Source organism: Camelus bactrianus, chromosome 12 (genome assembly GCF_048773025.1).
Source record: "Camelus bactrianus isolate YW-2024 breed Bactrian camel chromosome 12, ASM4877302v1, whole genome shotgun sequence".
Classification (NCBI taxonomy): Eukaryota; Metazoa; Chordata; class Mammalia; order Artiodactyla; family Camelidae; genus Camelus; species Camelus bactrianus.
Window position 1 is genome coordinate 25,265,621 of NC_133550.1, and position 24,616 is coordinate 25,290,236.

The window sequence follows — 24,616 nt, forward strand, 5'->3', positions numbered from 1 at the left end:
GCTGCTCTGCTGGCTGTCGAGTGTCTTGCTTTGAGCGATGCCCTGAATAGAAAGAACAGGGACAATGCTGGTCTGTTGTGGCTCCTGATTTGCTTTGGTGACTTCCCTCAGCTGCTTGGGGCGGCTTTGAAATTGATGGTAATTCTCTCTTTTCTTCACTTCTTAGGAAAGACCAGAACTTGTTGTCTCCAGTGAACTGCTGGTATTTGCTTCTGAACCAAGTGAGGAGAGAAAGCAAAGACCATGCCACCTTGAGCGACATCTACCTGAACAATGTGATTATGCGGTTCATGCAGATAAGTGAGGATTCCACCAGGATGTTTAAAAAGGTACACTCCGCCCATCCTGCCAGAGTGTGCATCCCTGTGACCACTTGGCCCACACCCGAGACGGAGGAGGGTCTGGTGCCTTCCTTACGTAATTGTATTCAGTACATATTAGGTTAAAAAAAAAAAAATCAGTCAATGAACAGATATTTTAAAGACACGGGATAAAAAGTTGAACCTGAGCAGGCACACTTCTAGGGTTGTAAATCAGTGAATCTGTGACCTGAACCATAGGAGCAGAATTTTGAAATGAGGTATACTTGCAAATTGCACTTCTGTCCTTAGGAACGGACTTGCCTGCAATTATCAAAAACTCAGACTGGAGAGGAAAAGCCTTAAATTCTGTGTTTTGGGTTCACACACGATCAGACACTGGTGAAGGACAAGGTAACCAGACGTGATGCTCTCTTGGGGAAATGGTATCAGTTTTTTCTCACTCCCACCAAACTAGCAGTGGAGGTTGCAAGAAAGTGACATAGGGCACAGAAAATTCAGTCCCTTACATGCCAGAGAGCTTCCTTCTTCCCAAAACCATTTAAAAAAAAAAAAAAAGGGAACTGGGCTTTTAAGCCTTCTTCTTGTTACAAGTATCAGCAGGCTCTCAGCAATTATTTTTGTTGTCATTTGGACATTTTTGTTGAGAACAATAACAAAATTGGACCATTTCCTGTGTAGACAGTTCAGCTACTTACCCGGTAAGCTTGGCTTTCGGTTTTTATGTTTATAGGAGAAGGGTTTTCCCCAGCCTCCTCAGCTTCATACTGGTGGTGTTTGGTGCCTGTACCAACACCTGTACTTCTGTTCAGTAAGTAATTATTAGAAAGTGGGGGGAAAACCACCCTGTAGATTAATGACATATTTATGTTTCAAAGGGACCCCTTTAAACAAAGATGTAGTGTTACGCAAGCCAGCTGGAAAACGCCTTAGTCATGTTTGATGTATCCACATAAGAGTTGATTTCTGACCTAGAAATGGAGTTTAGCAAACTCTACAGTTGTCTTTTGCTCTATTAAGTATTAAATAGAAAAAAATTTTTCAAACAGAGGAGATATTTTTAAAATTTGGGAGTAAGAATGTATTAATTAAGAAGTGAGTCAGCAGAGAACTATCATATATATTTTAAAACATAGAGATTTTAAAAAATGGTTGAGGCTGAGTCGTGAAAGTGAAGTAATTTTCTCCTACGTCGGCCCCTTCAGCCAGCACCTCATTTGGTTCAATGGGTTTTTTTGTATCTTTTCTTTTATGAGTAGGAGGTGGTGTTAGGTCTTGGAAAGGCTGCTTCAATGAAATAAAACTAGCCCTCATGCTCAGGAAGGTCACAGTGTATCCAAATTTGTCTGGCGCCAAATGATGCTTCCCAGTCATGGGGATGCTAGCAACCTTTCAGCCGGGGTCTCTGGGACCAGCACCTCCATAGAATTCATTTATTTCTCCATCCAATAAAATGCCAGGCTGGGAAGCAGAGTGAACAGACACGTCCCTGCCTGCAAAGAATCCATTAAAATAGTTAGCAGTTAAGGGAACACACAGCCTGCCTCAGGAACTTGAGGGCTGGAGATCTTAACTTTACTGAGGGGCCAGGAAGTTCTTCCCAGAGGAGGAAGCACCTGAAGTGAGATCTGTAGGAAAAGAAGGTGTCATCAAGCAGATGAGGACAGTGAACTTACTGCAGGGAAAGCAGAAATATGAGATGTTCAGGGAAAGGAAAGAGTTTGATGTGACTGGACCAGGGTTTATATGGGAGTGGGTGATGGGATGTGAGGCTAGAAAGGACGGTCATATACACAGGGACTTTGGATGTCTTGCTAAGACATAAGGATTTGTATTTTGTAAATCAAAGTCAAGGGCTTGATAAAATTGATAGAAACTTAGGGCTGAGAGTCAAATGGATTTGGGTTTGAATCCCAGCTCTTCTGCTTTTGTGATCTTGGGAGATGACTCAGGAGAGCGCTCGCCTCCGTCTGAGGGAGTGAGGAAGGCAGGATGGCAAAGGGGGAAGCCAAGCCTATGGGAGCTCTGGGGCTGCGATGGCCCTTTGGAGTTTGTTTCAAAGGAGGCCTTTGTTTTGCAGACCTTGGACTTGAGCTGCCCTTGGGGAGGGGCTCAGTAATGTTGGGGTGAGGCAGCTCCCACTGAGGGAGGGTAGTTCCCAAGGGTGATTCCCAGAGAGGGATCATCTGTGAGTTTTAACAGCCAGCAGCCAATATCCCCAGTAGTTGGGGGAATAAGTTCTTGGCTCCTGAAAGAGTGTCTGAGGAATGTATAGTGAACACCTCCCCCCCCCCCCCCCACGCCTGCTTGCTTGTTACCTAGGAGTTCTCTTCGTATAGATTTTCTGAGACTCAAAAATTATAATCCTTGGAAACTGCCTATTCATAGCAGACTCCTGGTTACTTTGGCATTTAGTGGGGCTAACAGTCTTCTCACGCCTAACTGTTGCTGATCAGCTGGAAAGTTAACAGTCATTACAGTGGCAGGTATCAAATTCTGCCTCCTCAGGCTGACCTAGCAGACGACACACCTCACCTTCCCATGTATACTGTTGCTGGAAAAAGAACGACCAAGAAAGGGGGAGACCAGAGCTTCATGAGGGGCCAGATCAGCTCACGAGGACCCATTTGTCTTCTGCAAGGCTAGGAAGCCAGGACCCATCTCTGTCAAGTCCAGAGAATTTCAGATCCCTTTAGATTAAATAGCAAGAAAGCCTCAAAGTTGAGGCTTTCTTCCTGCCTTTTCTGCCTTTTTTTTTTTTTTTTTCAATCACGAAGCCTTCTTCTCCAGCTCTTCTTCCATTATTATGGTTCCATAAGCATATTTTTAATCAGAACAGAAAGAGATGATCAGAGCCGATCTGAGATGACCTTTAGAGCTTCCATGGGGTCCTTAGTGAGCTTACTGCTTGTTCTTCTCAGGAGGAGATTTTGAGACTTCCTCATTTTTCAGAAATATCCCCCTGTCTACATGTATGGACATCCAGATAGATGCTGGGTGCTTGACAGCTTCAGCCTCGTACACAGTGTGTCTTAGTTCAGTCATTGACGGAGGCTCCTTTTACCCAAACTGTTCTAGCAAATAAAGAGTTTGGAGTAGGTAATTCTAGGAATGTTTTTGTTTCCAACTGGATAATAATACTCAGGGAGACAGTTAAAGGAATACCTAATTCCGTGCATAGATGTAAGGAACAACTTTAAGACTTAAATTTTATATTTTTTCAAATTAAAAAAAAATTTAATAATTTTCTCTCTCTCTCTTTCTTTCTTTCTTCTTTAAATTGGAGGTACTGGGGATTAAACCTGGGATCTCGTGCACGTTAAGCACGCACTCTACCACTGAGCTATATCCCCACCCCAAGACTTAAATTTTAATCACATCCGAACCAGTTTTAGAAATAGTTGCCTATGCTTGACAGAGAGTGTTCAACGGGTGGATAACAGGAAGGTTTTTTAAAACAACAGTAATGCCCAATTATTCACAGTTATTTCAGGCTTAGGCCTTTAGAGCTGTAAACGAAGCCTGTTGGTCAGAATAGCACAGTAATTCATCTCTAAGCTTTAACATCAGATATTCTGGGTATGACTTTTGGTTTGGTTCTGTCTCTTGTTATTTTTGCAGAACTGAGAGTATTTGTAAACCTCGTAAGCTTCAGATCAGTTTCGGCACCTATAAAGTAGTTACAATATATTACTTGTCAGATAACTGTATAGAAGATTCATGAGTCATACATGAAAAGCCACTTACCCTGGTGTCTGGATTTAATAAGATCTAACTTTTAGCTATTATCTTTGTTGTTATCCACATTATAAACACTTATTCCATATACACTTGCGGTCGTTATGTAATGTGAGATTATACCAGACATCTCACTAAATGCGTCCTCCTTCTCAGGAGACTGTGTGGCACAACTGTGATTTAGCAGACATACAGGTCATCACGTGTGATTTGCAATATCACAGATCATGAAGTTCCAAACCATGTTTCTAAGCAGACTCAGAAGTGCCCCATCATCCTTGCTCATAGCTGAGTTAAAACTTTGGTTGTCACATTTCAACAGTTAATGGGAAATCGGGGGATGATCCAGCGCATCCCTGTGGCTCTCAGGTCCCCCATGGCTATTTCACATAGACAGTCTCAACTTTGAGGCTTCATTAACTTCATCATTTATTCAACATTAAGAGTTGTTCAATTCCAGACCCTCTGTTAGGGATGGACGATGCAAGCACAGACAGCGTAGAACTCTGCTTTTACTCCCTTAAGTTCTGCTGTTCCATTTCAGGAGGTCAGAAATTGGAGACTCTCTGTACTCAGGGGTTTGTTTCATTATCAGTCCTCACTTCTTTCCCGAAGAACAAGGGGAAATGAGGTGCCTCATGCCCTGTTCTCCAGCCCCGCCTCCTGGAGTGATGAGATTCTGCTGCCTTCTTTCCATTACTCATGCTGAAAGAGAGGGGTCTGCATCTGGTTTGGTGCTCCAGCCAGACAATGTGCAGTTCGTCTGCTGCCCATAAACGTGTAATTAATATCAGCAGTCACTGCTGTAGGAAAGAGCACAGCCGGCTTGCAGGAATCACTTTGTTGAAGCAGCTCATCACATGATCTTATTTACCAATTTTAAGAATGTTAATAGAAGTATGTAGTTTGGAGGAAGCATCCTAAAATGGTAGCATTTGAATATGTTAACTTACCTCTGCATGTTTGAAATGATCTCGAAGTCTGTCATTTCTCCGTGGATTGTTGTCAAATTATTAATGTTTTTAGCCTTTGGCTTGCATGAGTGTGTGCATGAGCATAATTTGTTTTGGTTCCTCACCAAAAATAATGACACACAGTGCTCTACCATGTCCTGGATCTGAGCTGTGCGCCAAAGCACCGTGCTCTGCACCTTCCGCCCGTGGACTGATACACCCCCAGCAGCCGCCCAGTGAACAGGGGTTATAACCTGCACTTCAGGGATGAGGAAACAAAAGGCTCAGATAGAAGTTGCAGAGCCAGGCTGGCTGGCGGGTCTTCTTGTCTTTGCCTGTGTGTCTCAGATAGTTCACAGTTACTCTAATTCTGTTGGTGTTTTTCAGCAGTAATTGAAGATGTTACACAATGTGTAGGTTAGAAACTTCTGAGAACTGGGACACTATGGTTCTTGGCTTTATTCGTTTCGACTGAAAATCCTGAAGATGGCTAGTTCTGGAAGAGGCAGCCAGATCTGTCAGTCACCCAGCTTCTAGGCAGAGATTCAAAGCAGCAGGGACTGGCCGCAAGCCACTGAGAATTACCTCACTTTGGCATAAATGCCATAGGTTATCGGATTCAGATTCACAGGAATTAAATTAACCCACTAGTGGTACTGTTGCTTGTGTGGCCTAATCTGAAAAAGAGGAGAGAGATTACTAGTAAGATTTGGTAATGTGTAGTCATTTTAAAATTTTGATCAAAGCCTATCATATTCTATTTAAATACCCCAGCATGAAAGAAAGCAAAGACATTTCACAGGGGAAAAAAACAAATCCAAACCACTGTGTTTTCAGTGAGACCATTTAAAATAAATTAATATCCAAACAGATGCTTGAAGTTCTAACCTTGTTTTGAAGAAAAAGTCCATAAGTTTTAAAAAATCTGAATACTAGAAATCCATGTATGAAAGAGTCTGTTTCTTTCTGAATATGTATTTATTGTAGAAATTTTAAAAACACTAAAAAATTAAAAATGGAAGTAACAGTTACCCATATTAATACCTCCTACTGTTAATATTTCTAGCTATATCTTTTTAGTATTCATACGTATAAGCACATATGTGTGCTGTACAAACATACACATGCAGTTCACAAAATGAGATTTGAGATTTCATAGCATATAGCTTGGGAACCTGCCCTTTTCATGGAAACTGTTGCTAGCGTTTCCCATGTCTGGAAGTAGTCTTTTAAAACAAGGTACTTCGTACCTGCATAATGTTTCACTATCTGCATGGCCATGTTATCTTCCTGTTGTTGGACATTTTAATCTTTCACGCATCTTTTCATATTTTTCTTATGCTACATTCCTTGAAGTAGAATTATAGGTCAAAGGGTGGCATTAGAATTTCATGCCTTGGATGAAATTTTTACTTTTTGCCCTTCTGGAATGAAAATGGTCATGGCTGTGATTTACCAGTGAGTAATCTGTCCCCTGAAAAGTAAACTGACTGTTTTATCAGCAGAGAGCTACCATATGTGATTTACTATGCTGATGCAACAGTGGTAAATAATATAACAAGAGGAACTTTTCAAAGCGTTTCAGTGCAGTGTAGCAGAAGAATTAAATGGTATTCTGGTGTCCTTGAGGGACAGCTTCATTATTGATGGGGCCTGGATAAATACGTGAGAACAGTTCAAGCTAACGGTCCTAGCTGGTTCTCTTGAATTTTACTAACCCTAGGGCTGGCTCATTTTTCTAGAAATAAATAAAAGCCAGACTCTGATTTCTTACAGTGATGTACTTTTCTATAATATTTTAGAAACTTTTAAACTTGTGTTTATAAATTGCTTATCAGGAAGGCTGGCACACAGTAAGTGCTTAGTAAACAGCGGTCGTTGGCGCTGCTGTTCCTGCATTTACGTTGTTGCCTTTATCACTTAGTGACCAACAGGATGTGTGTGATTGACCTAGCGATAAATTTAGCAGGTGAGTTACTAGATAAGAGCATTCACCGTTGGTTTAGAAGCTTCATTAAAGACTTTTAAAACAGGACGTTAAGCAGGTGATGTGTGACTCCTTGGAAAGTGATGTAATTTTTGAAAACCTGAGGTCAGCTGAGTTGGACATTTTGTCACAGAGCGTTATATAGTAGTTGAACCCATAATTCATTGAGAATAGTTGTCCAAAAACACTTAACACTTAATTATAAATGGGTATCTCTGCATTACTTTTATTTTCTTTTATTTGCTTATCTGTAATTTCTGATTTTTGTGCAATGAGCGTAATGTATAAGACACAAAGGAAACAATTATTTAGTGTAAACTAAAGCCTTAAAGAAACTTGGCCCCGAGTACACCAGTCAATGTTCATCATTAAGCAGTGGCGGACTGTATCCACCAAGTAATTTCAGCCCTAAGTGCTGTTAATTAATGGAGAATTAGCCTATTCTCCAGGTACATTTGAAAACTGTGCTTTGAATATATACAGTATTAGGATGCTTACAATGAATAGACATAAAATCAAAGAACTTCTGAGCCTGATGGCAGCTTGCACATGGGCTGCAGCCATCTTACCTCCCAGGTTCTCTTTGCAGTGACTAATCAAATAGATAAACAGGAGAGACTGGAACAATCCTTTTAACTTCAAGCAGATTCCGTTACTCCATTACTCACTCTTTTGGCTCCCACCTCACCCTGAGTGAAAATCTACACCCCCCCAGCTTTATTTTTCTCTCTCGCATTTGTCCCTTTCTGATGTATCATATATTTACTCAGTATTTGTTCACTTTCTGTCTCTTCTCAATTTAAATAAAAGTTCCTGAGGGAAGAGAACCTTGTATTGTTCACTGAAACAGTGACTGGCACATAGTAGATACTCTGTAAATATTTATTGAGGGAATAAATAATGAATGCTTACATCTGTATTAGGAACCAGAGATGAGTGTCATCCAGGTAACAGAAATTTCCAGGCATTTCAGCGAGATGCAGTATTCTCAGGGATGGACTTAAGCAACACTGTCACATCCAGTGTGCTTCCCAAGAGAGAGAAACCAGAGGAGAAAGGAGTCATGGGGGATTTTGAGGCCATGTAGAACAATTGAAGCACCGGCTTTCTGGTCGGAGGACTGAAAGGGGGTGTCCCAAGGAACCAAAAAGCGCTAGGCAGATTACAGAGAGGGTGTAGATTAAAAAAGGAGTCTCATAAAGTTCTTTACAAACTCTTAGGCTCACCCCTGAGCTGCACATGCTTGGATCTGATCTTAAGCAGTTTATCTACCAAAGACTGAGAACTGAGCTGAGGGATAAATCACTGCCTGGATTCCAGAGTGGCCACTGGATGGTGCACATGCAGGTCAGACCTAAAGAGTGCTACAAAGCTGTTGGAAATAGAACAGGTATTGAAGCCACAACCCACAGAAGCCTGGTCAGAATTTGCATCTCAAATTCAACCAGGTTGATTTCCTGATAAAACAAAAATATCAACATTCTACATATGGCTTAAGTAAGACCCAGAGTCTCATAACATAATACACAAAATATCGAGAATACAAATTACTCAGCATACAAAGGAACAGGAAAACCTCAACTCACATGGGAGAAGACAGTCAATAAATGGCCAATTCTGAATCACACAAATGGTGGAATTATGTAACAAAGGCTTTTTAAAGCAACCATGATAAAAATGCTCTGAGAAGTAAATGCAGACACTCTTGAAATGAATGAAAAGATAGAAAGTCTCAGGAAAAAAAAAAAGATAGAAATAGCTAAATGGAAATTTTAGAACTGAAAAATACAGTAACCAAAATATAAAACTCATTAGAGGTTTCAATAGCAGAATGGAGGTAACAGAGAAGAGAGTCAGATTAATTGCTATTAATCCTAAAGGTGGGTTAATAGAAATTATCCAATCAAAACAACAGAGAGAGAGAAAAAAAAAAAAGATTGGAGAAGAGAACTGATCAGTGGCCTCAGGGATCTTTGGGACAATACCAGAATTTCTGATATTCCTATCCACAGAGTCCCTGAAGGAGAGGAGAGAGTGTGGTGAAAAAAATATTTGAAAGAATAATTATAAGAAAGCTTCCCCAATTTGGCGAATGAAATAAACCTGCACATTCTAGAAGCTCAGCAAAATGCAACCTAGATGAATCCAAAGAAGTCCGTACCCAGACACATCATAATCAAACCGAAAACTACAGACAACGAGACAAAGCATGCCGGAGAAAAATGACATCTTACTGATGGAAGAACAGCAATTAGATTGACTGTAGATTTCTCTACCCACCAAACACCAGTAGCACCGTATTGGTGTGACGACCAGAAGTATCTTCAGATGTTACCAGATGTCCCCTGAAGGGAGAATTGGCCCAAATTGAGAACCATTCATCCAATGTGAGCTTTCCATTTTCCCAGATTTTTTTTTTTTAAAGAAATTTTCCTATTTGGTTTGCTTTTCGATCACAAGGTTTGCACAACTCTAGATTAAATTAACAAACATGGAGTAGGTCAAAGGCACCCAATCTCTCATCTCCCATAAAGAGGAGTTAAAAATCATTCAGTACGTTTATTTAGGTTGTTATTTATTAAACATCCTCACTTGAGAAAGTTCATTTTCAAAGAGCCTAAGACACAGAATCCTTACCCATTCTCATCCAAGAAGGAAATTGCGGTCTTAAGAAAAGAACTGATGAGGAGAGAACATTCCTACGATATGCTGAGGTGTCTGCACTCCAGATCAACAGCGTCTAGAGCAACCGGAGAACAGTATTTTGATCGCTAGTCAAGGTTTCTTACCACTTGAAGACTATGCTTAATTTCACGTGGTGGGATTCTAAAAGATTTCCAGCAGCTGCAAGAAATACCATACTGGGGGATATTGCACATGTAGCAAATATTTTAATTAAGAAACACTTGTGATGCCTTGAATAATAGCAACCCCAAAATATGCCGTTGCAAACAGATATTGAATATGGCTCTTAGATTGATTTGAGTGCCTTTTAAATCTCAAAGGGGAAAAAAAAATCTCATTATTAGAGAAGCAGTTAAATGGAAACATACAGAAATTTTACCAGCTGCTTTGTCAGGTCAACCTAGAAACTTAAAAAAATAAAATTAAAATTTGATACTAGATATATGAACTATTTAGATTGAGAAAGCCCAGTTATGTTCAATAATTGATAGTGAATAAATAATATGTACCACTTTTTGAACTTTGATAGTTTCAAGTGAACACAGAACCATAATTGGCTAATGCACTGACTGGCTTGAATAAACACACCCATTAAAATTTCATTTCTTTAGCTCTAAAAATAGAGATTGCAAGGAGCTAATCTTTTATTATTTGACAGGGTCTTATAATTATACTAAACAGTCATGACAAATTCATTGCAACTTTTACTTTTCCTTCTCTTTTTATTTTTTTCTGAAACCTAACTTTACTGAAATCTTTGTTTTCTTTGCCAAAACAGAGTAGACATTCTATTTCATTATTCATTCAACAAACCTTTATTGATTATCATTATGTGACAGGTACAATGATGGGTTCTAAGGTCACAAAAGTAAGACACAAATCTTCAATTAGTACTCCAAAGGGGCTTATAATCTAGTAAGGAAAGGAAGTGCAGAGATAAAAACTACATTGTAAGTTGACAACTGCTCTTACAGAAATAGGACCTCAGCCTAGAAGAGCACAGAGGATTGAGTAAGGCACACTGTCTCGGGCAGTAGAGAAAGGTTTCCCAGAGAGTGGCATTTGAGCAACGTCCTAAACTTAGTAAGTACAGAGAGAACAACAGAGAACAAGGGCCTGGGGTTCTGATCAAGCCCAGCTCATATCTAGGAAATGATGCTACGAGAAGATGATGGTAGATGGCCCAGTCTACGCACCTCTGTAACAGTAGTGAATTGACATTGTAGGCCACCTCTTTTTGGCCTGGACCTAAAGCTTAGGAGCCTAGCCTATAACATGGCAAAACATACAGAGTGGGCTAACAGCTATCTGAGATGTAGAAAGGCAGGTTGGGGGTGGGGGCCACAGGCATGCAAGAATTTAGAGTTTCAGTTTAAGGAATTGGTGTGTTGTTATCTAAGCAAGTAAGGAGGCCAAGAGAGATTTTTGCATTCGAGATATGACATAATCAGCCTTGTTGCTGAAGGATGTTGTGAGGAGTAAACTGGAATGGGAAGAAACTGGCCTTGGGGAAACTAGTAAGGAAGCTGTTGCATCCTTGATGTGGGCAGTGATTTTTGCTCTGTCATGAATTGTGGCCAGAGAGTAGTTCCATACTTGTAATGATATTGTCTTCAAAAAGTTCTCATCTGTGTAGATGAAGAATGAATCGAATGGCTTTTTTTGCTGTTGCTGTTTCATAAAAGATCTGTTGGCAATTTAAAACCAGGACATTGCTATCCAGTCCATCCTAATCAGATTGTAAGTCTTCTGTTCCTATAGCTGATGGCTCTTTAGCCTATTGGAAAAGGAAAAGGAATCTAATGATTATTCCAAGATTCTTGAGCTTACCTTATCTCTGGAGACATGGGTTTGGACTGCCTAATAAGGAACGGATGATTGCAAGCAAATGCAAATCACTGAGAGGTGTGTGTTGCCTCCTCCTCCTCTCAGGGTCTTAGCTTTCACCCCTTATAGTATACAGTGTCCTTAGTGCTGCCAGCTGCAAGACACTGAACAATTATCTGGGAGGCAAGGAGATCATTCGCTCTCATTTCTTTAAACAGTGTCATATAAGAGATAGTTGAAGACACTGGCGATGTTTGGTAGAGAGAAAGTAAGCCTTAGCTAGGACACAGTAGCTGTCTTCACACGTTTGAAGACCTGTCCTGTAGAAGATGGCTGAGATTAACTAGCTCTGCAGGTCTACAAGAGTTAAGACCAATTGGTATGACTTAACTGGGGACAAGTTTCACTTGATCCTAAGAAAGACCTAACGGTTACCGCAGTCTGAGGTCAGCAAGGACTCGCTCAGAATTAGCGTTCTGCTTTCTTGTAGCTTTGCACTATTCCCTGGAATTGGGCTTTAACCCCTTGGTATATAGTACCTCCGACATAAGTCTTCTAGGAAGTAAATCTTGAATTAAGTTGAAGTGACCATATGAGACATAGTGATTTGAAAGTTGACACAAAAAGGCTGTTGTATTACCATTTAGAAAAATGGAGGATGACTTCATGAAATGAACCAAGGATACGATGCGAAGCTGATGAGGGCATCATGACAGCTATGTTTATGTAGTGCGTGGTGGGGGCCAGGCACTCTGTTAAGCACATATCAGTGGATATCTCCTTGAGTCCTCGTAAGAACACTAGGGAATGTATACTGGACTCTTCTCCAGGTTTCAGATGAGGAAATGGCTCAGACAAGTAAAGATATTTAAATAATCTGACCCTAGACCTGTCTTGAAGTGTGGGTTTTTTTTTTTTCCCCTTCCCTGCTTCAAGTAGGCTGTCACCCCATGTGCATTTGCCCACTGGGCACATGTGTTTTCTCAACTTCTCTGGTAATATTCAAGGAACCAAATTCTTGGTGAAAAGGACACTTAGCCCGGGGAATTTAAAATTTTTTTTTCCATTCCTTAAGCTATGTTTTCTTAGATAACATGGTTAATTCTGCAGCCCAATTAACCAGTTGTAGTTCTGAGATGGTACTCTTACTGTTAAGGTAAATCTGTATCTTTAAAGGAAGTTTCTGATTTAGGTTAAATTCTTGAAGATTCATTAGTTTATTAACTTTGGGGGTAGGTCCAAGAGTTATATAGAGATTTCACTTAGTTTAAATTGTTTGAATAAGCATAAATCAGACTGGATTGAAATTGTTTTGTGGAGCGCTCTCACTGAATTGTAAGACCACTTTTTTATGGCACGTATAGAAGGTAGTCATATAAACTGGTAGAATGAATGAGTGAGTGCATGAATGAGTGAACTTTTATCAGTATCTGAAGCATCTCACAGCCTTTTGCTTACTGATTCAATGGATGACTTATGAATGAGCAAGTCTCCTATTTATTTTTGTGAATAGTCCCTGGTTTTTCTTACCACAATGCTATTAAGACGAAGGTCATGGGTTTCCTACACAATGTGGTTTAGTTTGCTTGACCACAGACTATACTCATAACCCCAGCCAACCAGGCCATGGATATAAGCTTTTGGTCACGCTGGAGAGCAGTGTGGCTTAGGATCTTTGCACAGTCACACCTGTCACAGGAGAGAAAGACAGTTGACTTTAGTGATAAATTAGTAGACTCAGGTTCATGCACTAAAGAAGATGTATTATTATGGTAATATGAAGGGATTGTTAATAAAGCTGAGTTAATACATTTTTGTAAAGTTCTACATATTGAAAACTGGTCTGGAGATGTATTTCTGATATTTCTTAATTATATTACAGTCTGAACCAAGTTTCATAACACATTCTGATTTTATAACACATTCTGATTTTAACTGGGTAGGTTTGTTTTACATCAGCTACTGAGAGTTTATGCCTAAGTGATTATTCATCTAGTCACACTGAAATGGTGTCACCATTTTGAGTAGAGAAATAAGCATGCAAAATTGTGTTTCTTGAAGAGTTAAGGTAATGCAAACTGAAATGAGAATAGTGGTTTCATCAGCTTTATTTCCTGTAGGATTTTAAATTTCGGTCTTCATTTTTTTTTAATTGCTGTATAGTTGATTTACAATGTTGTGTTAGTTTCTAATGTACAGCAAAGTGATTCAGTTATGTGTGTGTGCGTGTGTGTTGTGTGTGTGTGTGTGTATACATATATATACTTTTTCATGTTCTTTTCCATTATGGTTTATTACAGGATATTGAATATAGTTCCCTGTCCTATACAGTAGGACTTGTTGTTTATTTTATATACAGTAGTTTATATCCACTAATCCCAAACTCCTCATTTGTCCCTCTCCTCCTTTCCCACATATGAGCTAGGCTTGACTGGAATCCCAGGCTCTCGTCCTTTGCTGTTCTCTGTACTCATGTATAGAAGAATGCATCTCCTCTAATTCCTCTGTATCCCCTTCTTTCCCCTTTGGTAACCATTGTTTCTTTTCTATGATGTGAATCTGTTTTTGTTTTGTAAATAAGTTCATTTGTATCATACTGTAGATTCCACATATGTGATATTATATGATATTTGTCTTTCTCTACCTGGCTTACTTAACTTATATAATAGGTCCATGTTGCTGCAAATAGCATTGTTTCAATCTTTTTTATGGCCGCATAGTATTCCATTGTGTATCTATAGTGCATCTTTTTTATCCATTCATCTGTCAGTGGACATTTAGGTTGCTTCCATGTCTTGGCTATTGTAGATAATGCTGCTGTGAACGTTGGGGTGTGGCTGCACCAATTCACATTCCCACCAACAATGTAGGAGAATTCCCTTTTCTTTATGCCCTCTCCAGCATTTATTATTTGTTTGACTTTTTAATAATGGCTTTTTAATATTCTGACTGGTGTGAGGTGATACCTCAATGTGATTTTGATTTGCATTTCCCTGATAATTCGTGAAGTTGAGCATCTTTCCATGTGCCTATTGGCCATCTATGTTCTTTGGAGAAATGTCTATTTAGGTCTCTGCCTGTGTTTTGATTGGGTTGTTTGGTTTTTTGTTACTGAGTTGTATGAGCTGTTTGTATATTCTGGAAATTAAGCCCTTGTCAGTCACATCGTTTACAAATATTTTCTACCAGTCTATAGGCTGTCTTTTCATTTTGTTTATGGTTTCCTTTGCTGTGCAAGAGTTTATACATTTGATTAGGTCCCATTTGTTTATTTTTGGTTTTATTTCTATTGCCTGGGTAGACTGTCCTAGGAGAACATTGCTAAGATTTATGTCAGAGAATGTTTTGCCTATGTTTTCTTCTAGAAGGTTTATAGTGTCTTGTCTTATATTTAAGTCTTTAAGCCATTTGAGTTTATTTTTGTGTATGGTGTGAGGGAGTGTTCTAACTTCATTGATTTACATGTGGCTGTCCAGTTTTCCCAGCATCACTTGCTGAAGAGACTGCCTTTTTTCCATTGTATATTCTTGCCTCCTTTGTTGAAGATTAATTGACCATAGGTATGTGTTGGTTTATTTCTAGGCTCTCCATTCTGTTCCATTGATTCACATGTCTGTTTTTGTGCCAATACCACACTGCATTGATTACTGTAGCTCTGTAGTATTGTCTGAAGTCTGGGAGGCTTATACGTTCAGCTTTGTTCTTTTTCCTCAGGTTTTTTTTGGCAATTCTGGTCTTTTATGATTCCATATAAATTTTTGGATTACTTGTTCAAGTTCTGTTAAAAAAAAAATGTCACGGGTAATTTGATAGGGATTGTATTAAATCTGAAAATTGCTTTGGGTAGTATGGCCATTTTACCAATATTAATTCTTCTAATCCAAGAGCATGGGATATCTTTCCATTACTTTTTATCATCTTCAATTTCCTTTATCAGTGTTTTATAGTTATGACTGACACAGGTGTACATGCCTCTGTCCCTTTCATATTGTCTGCTCACAGGCTGAATGCAGTTGAATGCCACATTTGCCTGGCTATTACATTAGTTAATGTTATAGAATATGTCCCAGATATTTCCTTTAAGGTTAAGTTTTGTCTTGTTTCAAAATGAAGCTCTAGTTCCCCTGTATCTGTAATTTTTTTTCCCCCGATTTTCTCAACGTTTTCTAGTGATACGGAGTTTGCTCTAAAAGAATATTGATTACTTTTCTTCTTGGGAATGAAGTAGATCATGAGGCTAATTCCATGTGCTGATATTTAGTTGTGATTTAAACACGTACAGAGCCATGTCCTTGGGCAGATGGAAAGGAAATGTGCAGAAACACTATAAATATTATCCAGAGGCTTGCTTCAGGCCATTATGCCCAACGCAGCTTTCTCCAGCAGGCATTTGGCAGGATGCTGTTGCTGCCGTCTTCAGAGTTTACGTGAATCAAGAGAATCTCTTCTGATAAAGACACATGAACATGAGCTTTGGAAATTTAAAAGCGTACACTCTTTGGAAGTAAGGCCTGACCCTTTTAACCAGAATTTACATCCAAAACTCACTGAGCGTGAGACACTAAAATCATTTGAAACCCTCTTATTAAATATTTAATCTGATTTTCCTCCTCCTTTCTCAGTCTCCTTCTGACTCAGCATAGTTAGGATTCCTTGACTGGTCATCATAATAGATTTACTTTAAAAATAACTCTTTGAGAGGCCCGAGGCCCACTGAGTCGGTCATTTGCTCCAACCTCATAGATCACTCTATTGATTGCTCAGTGTGCTCAATTATGGGGTATTCATTAAGCTGTTTGTTCTGCCCTTCTTTCTCCCCTCTCTGGGAGGTTCCAGGGAGCAAGCCTGCTCTCCAGGAATAGAGATCTGGGCCAGGGCCCACTCAGCGTGGTGCTTGTCATGGTGCTCCATGTAGGAAGCTGTTTGGGCACATCTGGCTCCTCCATGAGATCGTACCTCTGGAGGACAAAAGCTGTGCCTTCCTTGGCTCTGGGTCCCACTCATTCAGCAAAGGTGTATCGAGCATCTGCAGTGTGCCAGCCACCAGAGCAGGGCTTGGGAATACAAAGATGATGAGGACACAGCCCCTGCTCTCAAAGAAACCCTCAGTTGATAAAGAGAAAAAGAGCATGTGATGAGCGTAATAATAATGAATAGCATCAGTTTAATAGCCCTTGTTAACCGGGTTTTGTATTTAGTGAGGTCCATCCCAATAAAACCCTGTGATATGGAGACCGTTGGCATCTCTGTGTTGCCATTGGAAAAACCACGGTCTCACTGAATTATTTAACTTATGCACAGACAGGGTAGTTTGAAAACAGGCAGTTCAGTTGTAGAGTTTGAACTCTTAACCACTAAATTCTGCAGACTAGAAGCGGTGACAAATGAATGTATTGTAAAATCACAGAGAAAGGAGAGTCTGATTTCTTTCTTTGGGGAACAAGGCAAAGTCCCAAGACAGGTTTCACGGAGTAGCAGGTGGGGTTGTTCCAGGCCAGAGAAGGGAGGGGCACCCAGGCAGAGGGGGTGGCGTGGGAAGGCGGAGGTGTGAACGCAGGACCCGAAAGTGAGCGGCTGAAAGATGTGGCCTGAGATTTGTGGAAGGTGTGATAGGTTAGTTTCATAGGGGAAATTACAGGTGACTTAAGAAATTTGAACTCTATCCTGAAAAAAATATAACAGGCGTTTGATGGAGTTTAATCAGAGAAAGAAAATTAGATCTTTATTTTTTTAAATATTCTAATAACATACAGAAAAACAGATCCAGCCAGAATAGAGAAGGTTGGTGGCTTCTTTTTCAAGGAGAAGTTAAGTCTTGGATGAACCTCGGATTCTGACATGAGTGACACTATTATCCTGGAAGTGATATAAATTCATTATAACCCTTTTAGAGAGTAATCTTCCCATATATAGGAAGGGTCTTAAAAATGTCTATACTTTTATCTGAGTCATTTCATGTCTGGGAATTGGTATTAAGGAAACAACACAAAATGCAAGATATGCCTTTAGAATGGCATTGATGATACTAGTTCAGAGTGCTTAAGACATCCTGGTGACATTGAATGAATGAGTAATTGAATGATTGGTAGAAAATAGTGGAAACTTTGGAAACCATAATAGAAGAATGGTTAATATACATTCACGGGGTAGTTATGAATCCAATAATAGTAATAATGGTTTCTGAAAACTATATAATTACATGAAAAAAATTTATGGTAACTCAAAAAAAAACAGAGTAGAAAAAGATACTTTGCTCTTACAGAATGATTTTAACTCAGACCTATGTTTAGATAAATGACCTCGAAGGAAATACATTAAAACATAATGGTGGTGGTTTTGCCCATCTGCCATTTTTCCAATATTTTTCATTATACTTAATTTGTGTTTAAAATGGAAAAAGGTAGAAGCTTTGGGACTGCTAAATTTGGACTTACGTTGGAGGGTTCTGAAACATCAGAGTGACAACAAAGAGTAAACAATTAGAAACTGATGTTCAACTCTGAGTTTACACTTTAGGAGACCTTCGATAAATGTCAACTGAATGGAAGTTCTAACCATTTTCCTTGTTTTTAGTCAGAATCCTAGGATCCTACTGTAATACATTAGAAGTTCTACCATCATTTGAACTTATATAGGCCCATATAATGGGGGAGAAAATTCTTCCTTTTCCAACTCCATACAGGTAAGGAGAGTCCCCTCCAAGCAATTTGAGGGGACTCTCCTTACTTGTGCAAAAGTGATTTTAATCAGCCAGTCTCAAATAACATAGAAAATACTTTATTTCAAACATATATCATTTCATAAAGTTATTTTTTCCTTTTCAACAAAGGGGACATTGATTGCTCTCCTTAACACCAGTATCATTTTTCTTACATAGCAACTCTCGGTCCAGGGTCCGTTCTTGCTCTTTTCAAATTTTTAATGAAATACAATCCGGAGGCATATTTAACTGATTGGATTTTGATGGAATTTTGATAATCCAGGTATTTCCTTTTTTTTTTGGATTTTGATTTTTTAATTTGTTAAAAAATCGCCGTTGGTAAATATGTAAACTTCATATTGTTTCTACTTATTTCAGAAGTAAGTCTGGATAATCTTTACCTTATTTTTTCCTTCTAATCCAGATCTTTTCTAATTGAAGGGTTTCAGATGACCAGTTGAGTATGTGTGTGCCACAGAAGATGTGTTTTGGTTTAAGATTGCTTCTTTTGGGGTCCAGGGTCGTATTTAGAAGAAAGGGTTGTTTCTCACTGTCACTATAATAAATTGGAGACATGTTTAAAGTTGGGGTGGGGGTAACAAGAGGTAGTCTTTTTATTGTTTCTATGCCGTGAGGACCGTGACCAATCCCCCAGCATTCAGATTAGGACTTGAGGTTGTGTCTGGCCCAAGGATCCGTGTACAAAAGGGAGTTCAAATTCACGCTTCACACTTGAGTGTGTAAGAGCACAGCGCACCTCTCTAACAGTCTTTGCACTCAAAAGGAGTGGCAACGAGGGAAGAATGGTTAATCCTGAGGTTGCTGACTAGACCATGGAGGGTTTGTCATGTCATGTCATTCAGAGTGAACAAATAGGCAGAAGCTCTGGGGATGTGTCATGATGTGTCATGATGTGTCATTTTCCTACCTGAAAAGAACTTCCCACCAACTGTTCACAATTTAGAGTTCCCACTGGGCCCGGCTCTGTAAGAGTCTCTTTCATGAGTTATATGTATCTTATTTCATTGGCTTGAAAAATTACCCGTTTCCTGGCAGGTATTTGATCAGTTCATCTGGTACCACTAGTAGTAGGACCCACAGGAAAATGGAACACAGATAAGCTCACTGCACATATATGGCGATGTAAGAAGGGCTCAAGGGCTGGAGCAGAACCTCCAGATCAGGAGTTACATGGACGGACCTAAGGGCCAAGGCAGTGGAGGGAGGAGGGGCGTCGAGTTCAGTTCCACCAAGCGCTTCCTACGTGGAAGTCAGAAATGAGTGTCCGTAGAGACCAAAAGGAGGAAAAATACGATGTGGCCTTTTCACTCAGAGGAGTTAACCATTACAAATAATGTCTGGGAAAGAAAGAAGCCTAACATTCACGAGCTGCTTACTGTGTGTTGGTGCCATCCTGAGTGCCATGGGTGTGTCATCTGATTAATGCTGTCATCAGCCCCCCGACATAGGTCCAGTGACTGCATTCCTTTTACAGATCTTCAGAGTGAGGCACAAGGGAACCCAAGCCTTTGAGACCCAGTCCCAGCATTCTGACTCCAGAGTCCTTGCTTTTAAGCATTGTTCTGTACTGCCCCCCAGACAAATTTTTTATATTTCAGGGCCCCTGGGGAAAGGTGAAAGGAAAACGTGCGGATGTGCCCAGCAGAGCACAGCACGTCTGTGATGCCAGATTTCTTCTCCCTCATGACCTGAAATCTTGTAAACTGTGAAGTGTACAAAATCTTTTCGCTGGTGGTAACAATATTTGACCTAGGATAGCTTGGAAGACCCCACCCCACCCCAAGCCTAAGTGTTTAATCTGATCCTAAATATTCTTGGCTTGGGCTAATTGGACCTAAGGGATTTTTATTGTTGTTGTTAATGCTCTTCAGTCTCTGCCAAGAAAAATTTTATTTTTGGACTTGCTACCTGAAATGTGGGCAGCTGAGCGGAGTTACGTGGTGGCCTTTGATCCCATTGAAGAGTTCCAAAGTGGAGCTCAGATCTGTGGATGAAATGTGATATTAAAATAACACCAAGCTGAAGTCATAGGAGATTGCCGTGTAACGTATACGGTCAGAGTAACCAAGATTTAGGGGAAAATAAAATGAGTTTCAGTTGGCTTCATTTTCTCCCTTGCAATTTTTCCTTTCACTCTTCAGTGATTCTTAACCCACCGCTTCACGTAGCAGGGACAAAGCAGAACATAAAGTCTCTTAACTCCACTGTAGGGATTTTGAAACTCTCAGAGCTTGATAAACAGTCGCACCCTTTATCACTCAAGAAAACCCAGTGACAAATGCTGCTAACAGATTTGAATTTCTCAAAGTTCAAGTACAGCTCTGATGTCATCTTCCCACACTATTTTATATTCACGAAGTTTTGCTTCAGTTACATTTGACCTTTTTTAAGGGAAACCGAAGCCAAAGACCTTGTGTTTGCAGGTGGACCGTGCTTCATCTGGGTCCGATTATTTTCTGAAGGGTGGTCAGTGGGCCTTTCTTTTCTGCCCTCTCACCAGCGGCCAGCTGTCAGCAAAGGTAGTAACTATTTCAGCTTATTTACAGATCCATGTAGCAAATGTTGATTGGATGCTTCCTGTGTGCCCAAGCAGGACCTGTACTAGTGTCTCCTTAAATTCCATGCCCTGTGCACCTCACTGGTCTCACCCGAGTTCTGGCCTTCTGCCCAAGCACTGCAGGACAATGGGGTTGCGGAGCTGATAAAGATATATATGTGGCCCTTATTCCCAGTACTGACAGTCCAGTGGGGACACATGGATGAACCATGGATTTGCTGTTACTGTCTCAGGCTCTGTAAATTAAGCCATGCTACACATTTTTTTCCATTTGAGTAAATAACTCAAAACAGGGTTGAAAAAAAAAGTAATTTGGAGATATGATTTCCTTTAAAATAGCTTACAGATTTTGCTGAAAAAATATGCAAATGCTCCTCTGTCAAACTCTCAGAACTACTAGCCTAGGGAAGAAATGTCATAAATGCTGTCATTTACCAACTGAATGGAAGAGTAAAACTCTCTTTTTTGTCTTAATAAAGAAATAATAACAAATGCAGAGGCAAACATGTGTGGATCATAAGTGGACTTACCATCTCAATGCTTTAAAACTGTTTTCTTAAAATTAAAATTTGCAGTCAAATAGTTATTTTGGAAAGGGAGAGTTAATTTCCCTTTTGGTTCCTAACTTAGCCTTTGGGGATTCACGCTGCAAAAATTCCCTTGTGATGATACTGAGATGGGAAACTAGATGCTGGAATTCATGTTTTAATGACTTAAGTTCTGCAACTCAACTTCTGAGCAAGCACAATGCTTCTCCCTGCTTACTTTTTCTCTCTCTTCTTAATAAAGTCTGATATGGACGGTGGGAGAGCCACGCAGACTGTCTACTTGTTTGACTCTGTCCGTCCTGTACTGACTGTGGGTGCACAGATCTAGTATTTAGAAAGGCCATTTGGTCAAAGATGTTTATTGTCAGGGCCATGCTGGCCTTTCGTTGTGTTACACACATTCTTCTGTTTTCAGTCAGTGGACTTCTTAAGATGTAAACAGTCTAGAAATAAGTTTCTGTTCCATTTTTTAATATTATTTCTTCTTTTCACAGAGCAAAGAGATTGCATTCCAACTTCAGGAGGATTTAATGAAGGTTCTTAATGAGCTCTACACGGTAAGCACATAATCTTTGTTTTGCAAAAATCATTGGTTTAGAATTCTGGTTTGCAGAAACATTTCCCTTATTAGAACTCGTTCCAAGCTAGGGTGTGGATGGATGCTTGTCTGGTTGCAATGTGGAACCAAATGGATACACACACACTATTGTATTGTGTTGTTCTCTCAACGTGGGGGTAACTGTATTCAAAGAAATACGTATATGAAGTTAGAACACTTAAAAAACTTGGTGTATAGGTGTCCCAAAAAGAATGTTTTTAACTGGTTGGATAACGTATGATCTGTACGTATATTCAATTCCAGAATATTTTGTTTTAAATTGTTACCATTCAAAAATCAGCCATTCTGGGTTTTGAGCAATTTAGAGTTGCTTTATTCTGGTACATTAATGTCTTTTTTTCCCCCTATTTCAGTTAAATTCTTTGTTTAGTGACTTACTATATTAAAAACTACTTCTTCTGGTGGGAGGGGTATCTATTTTTCCTTCTTGGCAATTGCTTTTCTGAACTTAAACTTTATTCAGATTACTGCAGATAATCATAAGAAACTAAATGACTATTTAAAAAAACAAAATCAGTGAGGTTGCAAATTGGAATTAGTCATATGTCTATGTAAATTTTGTTTTACACTTAACGATCATATTAAATACAAATTTCTTTTGGAGCAATTTGACGAGTTTTTATTTTATAAGAGAACAACATAATGAGAATTGAGTAATATTAATTTGTTCTAACTATAGATATTTGCATTTTCATTGCATAAGATTATTTGAATTCTTCTTTACAGGCAAATTAAACCTGAAACTTATTATTAAAATGTTTCTTGATTTACAGATTTATTTGTTCCTAAAAAGCATGTGTGTAAAATGCAAATATGTGAGTTAAATTACTTTCAATGCTCTATTGATATTTGCTAATTAAAAGAACCTGTAGTTTTAAACGTTATAAAATGAATATTCTTTAAAAAATTACTTCCAGTTTTTTCCTATGTGATCACATATGTGATAAATCTGTGTTTTTATGTGGCATGTTTGCTGTACACCTGTGCTTTGAATTGGATTGATAATTTCTAAGTGTTAGTTCATCCTTCAGAAACTTGTAACTTTACATTTAAAAGTCTCATGTTAGAAGGTCATACCCATCATGTAGAAATACCAAACAAAGTTGAGTTTTGGGTGATGATTGGCCCATGCTTTGTGTGGTTTGTTGATTTCTGATAACTGAAAGTATCAACCATTTCTAGAAATCCTGGATTTAGAAGAATTTAAAAGCGTGTGCCTCTTGAGGCTTCCAAAGAAGAAATTCCCTGCCAACTTCCACTGAACTGTCTTAAGATGAGGGCTCCATGGCATTTTCCTTGAGGGCCCCTTGCTTGGGCACTGTTTCACCTAAAAATATAGATCAGTCTCTAATACTTTAAAAAAAATAAATCTGCTGGTTGTCAGCATAGACATAGACAAGAGCCTGTTGATTATGGTCTGGAGCTAATAGTACTAGTCTGAGCAACAGTGGCAAAGACAAACTTGACTTTTGAGTGCAAGAAAAGTGGGTAGGATGTCATGAAAAAAATTTTTTTAATTTATTATCGTATTATTTAATTATTTAATTTTTAAGCAGGGGGAGAGGGAGGTAATTAGGTTTATTTATTTTTTAGAGAAGGTACTGGGGATTGAACCCAGGAACTCGTGCATGCTAAGCATGCACTCTACCACTTGAGCTACACCCTCCCCAACTCATGAAAATTTTATCTCAGTGAGAGATGTGTACAGAGAAACTTGTCCTGGATTCAGTTTATCAGGTGGCATTAGATGTCTAGGAGTCTCTATAGTTGAATCAGGTAAGTTGATATCTCCTCAAAACTCTCACCAGTATCAGTCTGAAAGCCTGAAGGAGCCGGGTTCTAGAAAAGGCGACCGGAGTTTGAGTAACCCTGTCAGTCACTAAATCTCTCAGAGTCAGTCGGGGAATTAAGGGATAGAGGAGACAGGCAATGAGGTCTCAATTAGGTAGATCACTGTGCACTCTTGGAAGAACATTTTACTTTAATCAAAGAGCGTGCTCATTTGAGGTGAGAGGTCATGTTCCATGGGGAAAGACCTTCATGTTACACACACGCACACATACACTTTTTACTCTAAAAGATGATGGTGTTTGGTCTCTCTTGCACTTTAAATTCAGATACGTAAATTCTGCCTTGTTCAAATGAAATCTACCCATTACACATACTCAGTTTACATTCAGAAGGAAAGAAAAGGTGAGGAGTATTTGAAAAGGGACCAGGGGTTGGAGGAATATGGTTTAGGTTCTCTGTTCAGCCACTGACTGGTCACAAGCAAATTGTCTTCTGAGTTGCATCATGCATAGAATTTTATACAACCAATGATGTAATAATGATTGTTGAAATAACATATAAAATATGTAGCCTCAGTGAATGGAGGGTGCTATTTAATTGCTTTTTCAAACATTCACTCCTCCTTTGCTCTCAACCCTTGATACTCTTTGGGAGTTGATGGTGAACATTTTAAGAAGTACGTTAACCTTCTTACTCAGTGGAATGCCTTGTATAAAATTACAGTCAGCCTTGGTGGTGGGCAGTAGCCTTGTGTGTGGGCTTCCCTGCCCCCAAATAGTTCTCGCAGAGGTCTGTTGATTATTCCAAACATTCTGTCAGAAGACTTTGTCTTAAATAAAATACAAGGATGACTACAAGGATATGCCTTAT

General features: G+C 39.3%; 1 protein-coding gene across 2 annotated transcripts in view; it reads left to right on the forward strand.

The window, feature by feature from the left end:
• Window positions 1–24,616, forward strand: part of SRGAP1 (SLIT-ROBO Rho GTPase activating protein 1) — a 249,611-nt gene that overhangs the window by 127,777 nt on the left and 97,218 nt on the right. For both annotated transcript variants that reach the window (XM_074375061.1, XM_074375062.1), the window contains exons 3-4: window positions 167–329; window positions 21,831–21,893. In XM_074375061.1, coding sequence (XP_074231162.1) covers window positions 167–329; window positions 21,831–21,893 — 226 coding nt within the window. The remainder of the gene's footprint in view (window positions 1–166; window positions 330–21,830; window positions 21,894–24,616) is intronic.